The following is a 13,463-nucleotide window of genomic DNA, read 5'->3' on the forward strand; positions in this document are numbered from 1 at the left end:
GAGTGATCATGGCATGTCTTTTCCTCTCACTGGGTCTCAGTTTGCTCATCTGTAAAATGAGAGCATTTGATTCAATGATCTTTAAATCTCTTCCACTTATAAATCTATGATCCCATGAAAGAACTTGCAAGTGTATTTGCCAAGGTGGTGACCTAGAAGAGACACGGAGAAGAGATACCATCAGACTGCCCAGTGAATAAATGAATGAATGGAGTATCTTTGAAGTGCTTACTCAGCTCAGCCACAAGGCATTGTGCTAAACACTGAGGCTACAGATAGAGAAGACAATTCCCACACACTTTCTAATCAGCAAGACAACACATATAGAAGGCTTCAGTTGCAGATCAGATGGAAAGGTCCCATGGTCTTTAGGGAACAGCAGCAAAGTAGAATACCAGGCTTCTTCTTTAATGTCATCCCCACTGATATAAGCCTTCAGTTTTTGATGCTTGAACTATTTGCTAGTGCTAAGGGTTTGGTGGCAAGAACTTTCCTTTCTTGGTCTCCAGTAGCTGTGATGGTAGCCCCTGCAGAAGCAAGTCCAAAGTTGCATCTCCACAGGGACAGCTTCCCAGGATGATGATTGAGGGTGGTGGGCTGGAAGCATTGCTCTCCCCAGTTCTGGGAGATTCTGGGAGCATCTCCATCAGGATCTAAGGGGAGATGGTGGTCATCAAGGTGGTGGTGGTGACGGTGGTGGTCTGACTTGCCTGACACTACCTCATGTCTCTCCCTAAGCTGAAGAGGTAGCAAATGTATACATTTTCAAAAAGAAAGAACAAGATAGGAGCTGGATATTAATTATTTGGTCAGGAAAAACCTAGAATGGATTTCTCAAAGGGATAGTCTATGAGTACTTGGAAAGAGAAGCAATTATTACTATGAGACATAACTGGTTCATTAAGCACCATTATGAAGACCAGCCTCCTTTCCTTTTGGACAGAGTTGGAAAATCAAGGAATATCATATGTAGGGGGTGTCTGAATTTCAACAAGCCACTTATTAAAATCACTTATGATCTCTCTATAGACACCATTGATAGATGTGGACAAGATGATCAGTTAGGTTGATTCAGAATTAGTTGAACTACCAGACCAAAGAAGTAATGATTTCATGGATTGCTATCATAGTAAAGGGAGGTACCACAAAACCTGCTTTGTTCACCATCATTATTGAAATTGCGTATGAAATAAAGATGACTGAGATAAATGATATGTTTGAGATAAACTTTAACAATGGGCTGAATCTGCCATGATAAAATCTACTAGAGAGAAATTACATTAACTAGTTGTGTGATCATATGAAAGTCCCTTAGTCACTCAGCCTAGATTTCCTTATCTGTAAAATGGGGATAATAACATACTACCTGCTTGATAGGATTGTTTTGAGGCAAATGCTTTAACACTATGTGTAAATTTAATTTATCATTCCATCTTTAAACAATTGTGTAAATCTTTTCAAAAGTAGACTCAATTCCTGCCTTTGCATTAAAGAAAGAACACAGCCAGATGGAGAAATACAACCTGTGGGAGATGTGGGCAAAAAGAAGTTGATTTGAAAAACACCTAGAGATTAGAGAGAAATAGAACCTCAAAATGAGTTAAAAGAATGATATAGGAACAACCATCTAATATCATCTCAGGCTGTTTGGAAGTTCTCTGTAAAAGACAAGAGAGATAATAGTTCTATTGTACCCTCCATTGTAGTCACACTATATGTGATTTATGGCATCCCATTCTGGGTGCTATATTCTAGTGCTAGTGGTTATCTGATGGTGAGGATGACCTGGTGCCCCCAGTCACCTCTTGTGTTGTGTTCTGTCCACGGGATGTTTGGCCTGTGTGCCCTGGCCACTTCTTGTGAGACATACACTTTAGATTTTCGATAAAAGGCATATATAACCAGAGGTTTCTTGCTGGTTCCCTTGTGCCACTTCCACCTGCCTTGTCCACTTCAGCAGCAAAAGCTGCCAATTCAAAGAGGTCAAATTAGAGACCATTGCAATGGTCCAGGAGAGAGGTGAAGAGAGCTTGAACTGAGGTGGTCACTGTGTGAATAGAAAGAAAGGGTAGAAGCAAGATAGACCAGAAGAATGCAAGAGAGCTAGATCTCTTTGATTTTTGTCCACTTTAACTTTATGTTAATTGTAGGGGAAATTGGAGAAGTGGGCATCCATGGAGCCAGGCAGAATTATTAATGTTTGCTCATGAAATGTATACCTTGCATTCAATTATACATGTTCATTGATGCACATCTTAATTATTGCATATTTTGATTACACTCATGTTTTATTATTTTGCTATTCATGTTTATTTGCTTATCATGCATGTGCTGTGGATATGGCTGTCTTTTAACTATATGTGGTTCTACTAATTAATACTCCTTTGCCTATACATTGATATTTATGTACACTTATTATGCATTATTTTGCTTTGTTTAACTATTATACATATTTGTTTATGTTCTATGGCTATGCATGTAATGCTACATTACATTCAATTAAAATATGTCTTGCATGTAATATGTATCTGCAGTCATTGAAGAAGTCTTTCAAGTAACACTGGACACTCTATCAAATGAATGTATTGCTGATGTATATTGGCTGTGAATGAGATCTTGAGATGATTACCTGGGACCCAGAGTTAATAATCCTTGTCCTGTTCAATGCTAATGTTTATTTTGATGCTCACATTGTATGTTTACATATTTCATTTATATCATAACTGATTTTGCAAAGGACTAAAAACTTATGACTCAGGGAGGAATATAGCACTCTCTTGAACATACCTTTTGCAAGAATCATCAAGGATATCAAGACATTGGAGATGAATGACTGTGGGTTTGGGCAGATATTTCCCTGAACCCTCTTCATTGACCAATCTCCACTTTGGGTTTGTGTCCTCCCACCTTTGGATTTGTGGAAGTAAGAATCAGGAGAAAGGCAGGAGCTGCAGAAGCAGAAGCTAAGGAGTTGCTTCTATGAAAAACTAATTAGATATGGCCAACAGCTACAAAGTTCTCTTATATGCATGGCTTGAATGCCAGTGCCAGGGTTTCCCTGATACCCTGTTGATAATGTTTATTTTTGGTACCCCTTCTTCCTTTCTCTGTTGGCATACCCAGGTGCCCAACAAAGAAGTCTTCCCTTCATAGTGCAAAGCCCTCATTCTGTTCTCCACCTCTGTGGATAAAGTGAATAATATGGCAAGCCTTAAAGTTTTATAAAAGGGCAGAACTGGGGGAAAGTACACCTATTCCATTGGACTTTCACACTAGCTCCAGGAAAGAAGGACAAGGAATTCTCTCTTCACTTTACAATTGAAATAATGGAGGTCCTGAGAAGGCCAAGATCACAGAGTGAGGTAGTCGTGTATTAGGACTGGAGTTCAGGGTTCCTGATTCCTGTATGCCATGCTGCCTTTGCAATGTATGCTGTCTTTGCAATAGTCATACTGTTTGGGGGGTACTTTGATTTTTCTAAGGACTTCATTTGTGTGTGTAGTCTGTCTACTCATGAACATCACAACTTATTCTGTGTTATTCTTGCCTGGACCTTTCAAAAATCCCCCACAATACCCCCAAAATGCTGGAGACTTTATCATTGCCTTTACTAACCCAGGCTGCCCATCTTTTGTCTCCCATACTCTTGGCTTGAAGCACATCCATTTCTGGTCATAGATTAATTCAACAAACCTTGTTTGACTCCTTACGAATACATAAAACACTGTACTATACACTGTGGATAAAAAGAGGAAAAAATAACAATATTTGTCCTCAAGAAGCTTGTATTCTACTAGTTGTTTCATTTATAAGAATGAGTTTAATTCTTCTAATCATTGATCAACTTGTTGGTCATTGACAAAGATCCTTGTTAACCAACAGTTAAATTGCTGTTTGTCAATATTCTCCAAATTGTGTCATCACCCTCTGACTTCTTTTCTTCTGTTTTGTCAATATGGAAGCAGCAGGGGCTGCAGAGGACCTTGCAATCCCTCATGCTTGTTCCATGGGTCACTTGGTGGCCAGTCAGGTGGTAAGAACACTTTCCTATTTCCCTAGGCTGGTCCTCAAGTGACATAATCACAGTTCATTTCAAGGTTTATACTTGAATTCTTTCCAGTTTATTAGAATCTACCAAAAGCTTGAGCTTCCCTGGAATAGCCTCCAAGAAACCCAGGCTACATTATCATTATAAAAAAGCATAGGGTATGGGTTTTGTGGTTAATATCTTTATAATGCATATATGTGAACCTGGCTAAGTCACTTAACCTCTGTTTGCCTCAGCTTCCTCATCTGTGGAATGGGGGTAATAATAGCACCCACTTTCCAGAGTTCTTGTGAGGATCAGATAATATATTTGTAAAGTGCATATCAGAGGTGCTTAATAAATTATTTCCTTCCTTCCTTTCCTTGTTGTATCTATGTTTTAAATAGATATAGCTAATGGGATTACCATTATATTGGGCCTTTTAAAGACAATGTTCCACTTCTGTTGACTAAGAGTGGCAACTTCCAGCTGGAAGACCAATGGCTTCCTGGTAGACCCAGTTTTGTGTTGCCTAGTCATAGATTTCCACTAAAAATTCAAAATGTTCCCATTTATTTTGGGACTTCAGTCATCTAAAAAAGTCATTTCTTGTGGTGACATGATTTCTCTAGTCATTTGATGAATTGGGCATTTTGTTTATTGCATGACCTTAAACTACTCTTGAATGGTTTGGGGGTCATTGGGGGTCTTTCTCCCAGGCTCAGGAGCTCCTTGAGTGTGGACCCACTTCTTGCATTCTTGCCAGTTGTTGGCTACAGCTATTCACTTCATTTTGCTGGCAAGAAAGCTTGGAGAAGAGCTCCCATTTGGGGGGACATGTCCTCACACTAGTTATAGAAACCAGGAATTTTCCCTCCCAAAGCAGTAACTCCATTCCCCTTATTTTATACATGCAGGTCCTTTACCTTTCCTACATGAGACTTTGGGGACAAGTGTAACAGAGTATGGTGAATGATAGGAGTGATGGAGGAAGTAAAAAGTAAGGGCAAGATTTGAAAGGAATGAGTTGGAACACGGGCAGAGACACTGGGAAATTGCAACTTGATTGTAGGAGACAATGTCTTTTCTCTCTCTGTGACTACATTGATTGGACTTTGAGAGCAAAGCAGAAACTTTTTTGGATTTGCCCAGGACTCGGACCTGAGAAATAAAATGAATGTGTAACTCATTTAGGGCTGGGGATCTGGAAGCAAAAGTGTGCCCATCTAAAAGTGAAGGCACCCTGGATGCAGATCTGCTCCCACATCACATCTGCAGGAGGAAAAGAAAGTACCCCAAGAACCCACATTACATCAACAAATGCTGATCTGCCTACATGAAAGCCCTCACCTCACTAGGAACAACAAAGGAAAGAGAAGTTCTTGGTTCTGGGACTGTTTGCCATAGGGAGGTCAACGTCAAGATGGATCAAGAACTGGCAGCCTGGGGAAGTGAGTGCTGGGTGCCTGGGTATTGATTGACTGGTTTTAGTTCATTTCCACTATTAAAACCTGTATGCAAGCATGTCTTTGTAAGTATTTTCAAAGAAACACAGAAGGTAAAAGGACAAAATGAAGGGCTGGTAGGACAGAAGCCTAATCAATGAGCTAAGGCCACAACCCAGAGATGGGAGAGGCCTTGATTAACAGCCAAATAATCCAAGGTCTTGACTACTAAAGAGGATGGGGCACTGATCATGGCACATGATGAGACTGGTTACCCTCATTCTTTAAGACTGTGGTTTCTTGGATATATATCAATCCCCTCCACATTTTACTGGCCCTCATATGTTGATGCATCCAAAAGAATGCCCCCATTGATAAACTTACCTGAATTTTGCCAGGCTATCTACAAATGACCAGCAGACAGCCTGTCTGCCAGAACTTAGACATGAAGCTTTTCCAGCTCTGTAGGATCTACCAATGACTGAGGTCTATCAATATGCCCTTAAGAACTAAAAGACACCGCCATGTCATTATGAAGTAAGGCCCTTTGGACTAAGTAAAGCACTAAATTCTTAGCTACCATGTATTATTCCTAATCAAATGAGAAGACAAGAAAGTAAGCCCAAGGCATGTCATCAAAAAGTAATGACATCTACATATAACAAGAATTAACATTTAATTTTTCAAGAGTTCATGACAAAGTCAAAAATGCTTTTGTAGGTAACATGCAAATTGGTAATTTAATATGTTCTTAATGTTTTAAACATGCTACATTTCTTTTATGACAACACGAAGCATCTGTAGTGGCTAATTCACCAGCATTTCCTAGTTAGCATGCAAGGTCATTGTATATGATTATTCTTATAAGCAAGGTGTTATATCAGGGTGCCATATCATATCTGTGGATGTAGAAATGGCATTTAAATATAATCAAGACATTAATGAGCCTTCTCCAGCCCTTTATGAATTTCCTTTCATGCATTAATACAGTATCTGATTTTTAAAGAAATGGAAACTTTGATGTATAGCATTATAATATGAGATTGCTTAAGTCATATTTTAAAGTATTCCTTGCATATTTAGATAAATATTTGCCTGATAATTAAAAAACCTAAAAATTCAGCCACCAATTGGATATTTATTAAGCCACTGACTCCTCCCTATGCTTCATCATAGTAAAAAGGCAAAGTTGCCTCTGATAAGTCTGTTGATTGATCTCAATTAATGTCAGTCAAAGTGTACTTTGCCATCAGGTACTTCTAAGTTACCAATGGCTCCATTGCAAACTATCTGATGTGCTAAGGAAGTTGCTTTCTTGGCATTACTCTTCAGCATGTATAGTCGATAGGCCTTCTGGATGATAGCAGCACATCTCTCTTCTTCCATGCGCTTTGTGGTAGTCACAATTGGTTCATATAACTTCTTGTAAGGATTGGCCTCCATGAATTTCTCTTCCATCTGGCTTTTAAGGCAATCTATACCTTCTGAGTTCCCCAGTACTCTTGTGGTAAAAGCAAACAGTATATCCATGCAGTGAAGTCGATTGCCACTGACCATGGGCAGGTCCATCACTAGAAGTTGATTTCTGTTTGGCTTGGCCACACGTAAGGGATCTGGCAAGGCATCCGCAAAGTCTGAGAGTGCTGAGTATTCAATGAATTGTGTTGCTTCGGGATCAAATTTTTCCCAAGTTTCATAGAATATGTCAAAGTCATCCTCACTTAAGGGATCCTCACTCTCTTCAGTGGCTGTGTTGAAGTTTTCTAAAATCACAGCAATGTACATGTTTACAACAATTAGAAAGGAGATAATGATATAACTGACAAAGAATGTAATTGCCATGACAGAGCTCACACAGTCACTATCTGATTTAACGACATTTCTGGGACAAGACGAAAATTCTGAATTACAAGATGAACTTTCAGAACTACAAGAGTTCTCTGAGCCACAAGATGAAAATCTTGAACTCAACATAGGACTTAAGAGGGCGTCCCAGCCTGCGGATGTAGTGATTTGGAAAAGACAGAGCATGCTGCTGCCGAAGGTTCGAAAGTTGAACATGTCATCAATCCCCGCCTCATATCTCACGTTTGAAAAATTAGTCATACCAATAATGGCATAGATAAACATGACCAGAAAGAGCAGAAGTCCAATGTTGAATAGGGAAGGAAGTGACATCATCAGTGCAAAAAGAAGAGTCCTGATTCCTTTCGCTGCTCGAACAAGCCTGAGGATTCGGCCAATCCGAGCCAAGCGAATGACTCTGAAGAGCACAGGAGGGAACGGAATTGTCGTTCTCGATTCCAGTAGAGAAACCAAAAAACCTTTAGGAAAAAAATAAAATAATTAATTTTCCAGAAAACATTCTGAATTCATGTGAATATATAACTTTTTCTAGCTACAGATTGTGTTGCTTACTCAACACAGTTGGGCCCTTTGCCTGGGCCATCCCTTGACTCCCTTCTTAAAAAGGCCCATTCCCTGAATGGGTGTTACCTCACTCTAAGTGAGTAGGTGAAAAGGCCTTAGCCCAAAATGGCCAGGGTGTCCCATTGCATCCTGGGCCATCCCCCAGTCACCCTGATGAATATCTGGTCACCGGACCCAGATGGCTCTGGAGGAGAAAGTGAGACTAGTGACTTCCTCACTCAGATCCAATCAAGGTCACCTGCCAGTCATGTCATCATTTCCCTGATGCCTTGGTCCACCTTGAAAACAAAGGACCAACACATAGCCTGGACCCTTTACCTAGAATGCATTTTAAAGAACTGAAATTATCGACAATTTACCTGGGTAAATATGGAGTGTGAATCCTGGGTAAATAAAAAGGTTAATTTCCCAATATTCTTAAACGTTACCAATTTTGGTTCATGTTGTATGTCCCTAAGAAATGGGTCTTTTCTCAAAATGTCAGATATAATTTGAGAGCTAGGAATCAGGTGATTATTAAGCTCGGTTTGGAATGGCCTCTCCAGGGCAGGGTTATAATCTCATTGCCTTCTCAAGGATCCTTTGCTTCTGTGATGAACCTTAGGGATGAGAGCATGAGAGCAAATACAAAGAGTGGGCTCCAGTAGAAAAAAAGTTCCTTGTATGTTTTGGTGATTTTCTTCTGATTTTGGATTCTTATTCTGGCTTTTTCAGTCAGTCAAGAGGCATTTACTCAATATTGACATGTACCAGGCGTTGTACTAAGCACTGGAAATACAAAGAAAGGCAAAAGGTAGTCTTTGCCCTTGAGGAACTCAGTTCAGTCTAATGGGGGAGACAACATATGAATAATTATGGACAACCACTTTGTATTAAAGATAAATTAAAAATAGCCAATGGAGAGAATGGACTAAGGACTAAGAAAAAATGGGAAAGTTTTCCAACAGTGGATGGGATTTGAGTGGGCACACAAAGGAAGCTAAGGAAGGCGGGAGGCAGAGATGGGGAAGGAGAGGGTCCCAGGCATGGGGGACAGCCAGAGAAAATGCCTGGAGCCCAAAGGTGGAGTGTTGTGTTCATGGAATGTCCATGAGGCCAATGTCACTGAATCAAAGATCTGGTGAGAAAGGTATAAGAAGCCTAGAAAGTAAGGAAGGGACTAGGTTATATAGGACTTTGAATGCTAAACAGAAATTTATATTTGATCCTGGAGGCAAAAGGGAATAATTGGAGTTTAGTGAGTAGGGTGGACCTACATGGTTGGACCTGCACTTTAGGAAAATCACTTTGGTGACTGAGTAAAGGATGGATTGGAGTGGGAAGATCCTCAAGATAGGCAAACCCACAAAGAGCCTGTTGCAACAATTCAGGCATGAGCTAATGAGGGTCTGCATCAGTGGGGTAGCAGTGTCAGAAGGGAAAATGAACATATTTGAGAGGTGCTGCAGAGGTGAAATCAACAGGAACTGATATTTGATTGGATATGGAGGTGAGGGAGTGGGGGAGTGAGTCAGGGATGTCAAAACTATGTAGGAAGAGGAAAAAACAAAAGGAACCAGGATTCACACACCCCATGTTTGCTAATAGATTTGTGATTGAGGCACACAACCATAATCAAACAACTAGCTAATGGCTAAACCACTATGAGCTGTGTGATCATGGCATTTATCCTTTCAGGCTCAATGTCCTCATTTGTGGAATTGGGATAAAAGTATTTTTCTTCTTTCACAGGTATTCTATGTGGACAATGTTTGTAAACACTAAAGCCAATATTAATGTGAGTTCTCATTCATATTAATAATAAATGATAATAATAATGATAATAGCTTAGGGTATTTTATGGTTCTTCTATAAATTCACCATTACCCAACACAAGTGATGGGGAAAATAGGGAAAGCTCCTCCAATCTGCAGACTCGGGGCCATTTCTGATGTCCCAGTTCAGTGCTGAAGGTCTTGGACCTTTGGGCTGACACAGCAAACCCTAGCCCTTCGTCCTCTTTTAGTCTAAAAGAAAAAACATCTGTTTTTTCTCTTTTCCTTCTTCTCTCTGGTACTTTCCATCCATGGGGGATAGGAGGGCCCAAAGGATCATCCAGGATTCACTGCCTTATCCCATAGCACCAAACCCCAGAATCTGAGCCAGATTCTGGGTCCAGCAGAAGTGTGTGGGGCTCTCACAGATAGAGGGAGGGCAGGATGTCTCTCCCCTCCAAGAAAGAAAATGAATATTTGTATGAATAAAGGACTATGAGCAACAGAAATGTGAAATTACCAACTTAGCTTGTGAGAAACAGAAGGAGCAAAACAAAATTGAGTGTAAGATTCAGAATGTCTTACACTCTTATGGAATGGGTAAGAATTGTACTTTGATGAGCAGATAGAGATTAGGAGGAAGCTTATCGGAGGTCTGGGTTGGCTTGTCCTGCTCTTGTCATGTCAGGGGCAAGCATCCTAAAGGATACTAAATGTTTCTGCTACATTTGGGAAGGAAGGAAGAGTCCATAGATGGATGTTCTCTTGCTCCTTGGCTATCTTGGTTTCCTTATTTGGATGGTAACTATGATTTTGAATCCCAACACTCCATGATATGTATTTATCCCTTTGCTTGCCCAGAATGTTTTTCTTTGCTTCATTTTATTTGAAGATCAGTTGCTGCTATGTCTTTATCATGTGACTATAGTGGCTCAGATCAAAAGTTCCTAGATGGTGGGGAGACCCATATCTGTTGACACTGACTTGGATGTTTTTTAATACTATGTCCTCTCCCCTGCTCCAGCCCCACCCAAGTGTAAGTGAATTTTCCTACCTTGGTCTCACATAGTACTTTGGATTTTTCTGACGCATTCATCGACATTGGTTTTTCGAATCCTCCTCCCACAGGTTGAGTAAGATTTCAGAGGTGCCATTCGACTGATTCTGAAATTCCTCAAGCCCTCAATACCACTCCATATCCCCTTACTTTTTACATATGACCTTATCTCCTAGTTTACTGGGAAGATTAGGATTATTTAATTTGAGAAGTCTCAGCTTCATTCAAACCCTGGATCTTGTGGGATTGTTTGAACTTTGGGTCTCTTCTTTTCACATTCTAAGCTATATTACATCAATTTACTGGTACAAGAGTATGAAGGCAAAGAGATAGATAGCACAGGTATAGAGGATTGGCCTTAGAGTCAGGAAGACCTGAGTTCAATCCCTTTCTCTATCAATTTCTAGCTGTGCAACCTTGGGCAAATCACTTAAGCTCTGGGACTGTTTCCTCATCTACAAAATGGGGGCAATAATGGTCCCTACCTGGGGCGGCCAGGTAGCACAGCGAGTAAGAGCACCGGCTCCAGTGTTGAGAAGACCTGGAGATCGAATCCCGGGCTCAGACACTTAGCACCCACCCAGAAACACCTGGCCGTGTAACCTTGAGCAAGTTACTTAACCCCGATTGCTTTATAAAAAAAAATAATAATGGTCCCTACCTCCCAGGGTTGTTGTGAGAATCAATTGAGATAACATCTACAAAGTGTTTTGCAAACCTTAAGGTGCTCTACAAATGCTAGCTATCATCACTGCCACTGCCATCATCATCATCGTTAAAGAACACAGTACTTAGAGGGATGTTGAGTCCTCCAACTTAGCAATGGTGTCACCTGGAGGACAGTTATTTTCACCTCTCAGAGCTTGAGTGGCCTCATTTGTAAAACGAGGCTAGCAATACTGCTATCCTCTGCCCTAGATGGACCAAGCTCTGTTCCATTCTCTGTCACTTTTATGAAGTACAGAAAATAGAGAGTATACAGAATCAGAGAACCAGGATGGCAAGAGGCTTGGAGATTATGCTGTATGAACACTAATTGAAGGAACAGAGAATGTTTGCATTGGAAAAGACTGAAGGGGACCTGGTAGGAGTTGAATCTTCAAAGATTTGAAGGGTTGAACTATTTTAAAAGAATTAGCTTTGTTCCACTTGGCCCCAGAATTCAGAATAAGAAATAATAGGTGGGAGTTAAAAAGAAGCAAATTGAAATTTAATGTAAGAAAGAAAGTCCCTAGGAATAAGATTTGTCCCAAGTGTAATGGATGGGTTCTTCCTCACTAGAGAACCTTGAATATTGACTGACTGAGTCCTATCATGTTGTAATCGATTTTGTATAGGGGTTCTCGGCCACATTTCACTTAGATTGCATATCTCTAAGGTTCCTGCCAACTCTTAGTTTCTGGGGGTACTTGAGATACGTCTTGTGACTGGTGAAGAAAGCATTTTGCTATCCTAAGAGCGCTACACTGTGAACAAATATTATTATTATTGCTGTACGTCTTAGCTCCTCTATAAAATGCTCTCTCTCCCTCTTAAAAGTTTTGTATAGTTACTGATTCCTGTGCTTGTTCTACCTCTGATAGAATCACAACTCTTAGAGGGACTCTTATGTTTTGTCCTTGTATCCTGGGTACGCAGTGGAGTCCATGCTCATAACTTAATAACTACTTGTTGAATTGAGTTTTGTATTATAGTTATTTCTGCATGTGTCACTTTCCCCTGCTGGACTTGAATTGTAAGGTCTATGAGGGCAAAATTGGATCCCAATTAAACTTTGATTTCACCTGGGATCTAGACATTATAATGTTTTGTATACAGTAGGCACTTCATAAATGTTTAATGAATTGAGATTTTGCATTTCATTTTTCCACAATGGACAAAACCAAATAGATGAAATTAGGCCATAACCTCTCCCGATTTTATAGTATCAAGTGACATTAACAAAGCTAGCCAAGTTTTCAAAATGCCATGCAGATTGATGTTAAAATGATATTGGGTATGTATAGTTTATGAAACTGTAGTTAACTTCAACAGATTTCTCAAAGCCTCTAGTTATAAACCCTGGCCACCATCTTTACTTACTAATGATAGAGAGAACCACGACCACACAATCAAATAAGTTCCAACCATTAGCAAAGTAGTATTGCCTCAGAGCAAAGATTTTCAAGAGACATTCAACTGTGAAGATGAGTACAAAGACGGAGTTGAGGGTTTCTAGAAGTTGTGCCTTTTGTGTATTGTCTCCTTCGGGAGAGTCTGTTTCTGCCATCATGATGATCATATTAAGGCAAATGAGAATTATGATGAAAATGTCAAAGGCCTGGCTTGTGACTACATCAAACACAAAAGCTTGGCATGTGTTCTGAGGAAAGAAAATAAGAAAGATCCATATAAGTTATAAGAATCTTATCACAGAGGTAAATACATGAAACATCCATTAGTAGGCTTTCCTCCAAACTACAGGCATGGAATTCAAAGGAGAAAATGATTTTGTCTTCCCAAAGTTCACTTTGGAAATATTTAGGTGGATCTATGGTCTAGATATTATGAGAAATGAAATATAGGCATTTTTGAGGTTCAACCATGATAACTCAAATGTCATTCTGAGATCACATTTTATGACACACAGTGGTTCCAACAGGTTCAATGGTAGAGTTACCACCATTCAATGGCATCTTTCTCACTAGTTTTAATGGGCTTTACCCCCAACGATTATTGTGAAACAGCCAGTTCCCTCTCATTGGAATAAA

The 13,463-nt window shown here is 40.0% G+C and overlaps 1 protein-coding gene across 1 annotated transcript in view; it reads right to left on the minus strand.

Moving 5' to 3' along the window:
- Positions 1-6,226: 6,226 nt before the first annotated feature.
- The window catches only part of SCN11A (sodium voltage-gated channel alpha subunit 11), a 131,540-nt gene continuing 124,303 nt past the window's right edge, over positions 6,227-13,463 (minus strand). The window contains exons 24-26 of the mRNA XM_069084573.1: positions 12,796-13,075; positions 7,392-7,796; positions 6,227-7,337 (exon numbers count right to left, since the gene is read on the minus strand). Of these exons, the coding sequence (XP_068940674.1) occupies positions 6,700-7,337; positions 7,392-7,796; positions 12,796-13,075 (1,323 nt within the window). The 3' untranslated portion in view covers positions 6,227-6,699. The remainder of the gene's footprint in view (positions 7,338-7,391; positions 7,797-12,795; positions 13,076-13,463) is intronic.

The sequence above is a fragment of the Petaurus breviceps genome, unplaced genomic scaffold (genome assembly GCF_028583685.1).
Source record: "Petaurus breviceps papuanus isolate PSGF00001 unplaced genomic scaffold, PetGlider_PUasm1.0 174, whole genome shotgun sequence".
Classification (NCBI taxonomy): Eukaryota; Metazoa; Chordata; class Mammalia; order Diprotodontia; family Petauridae; genus Petaurus; species Petaurus breviceps.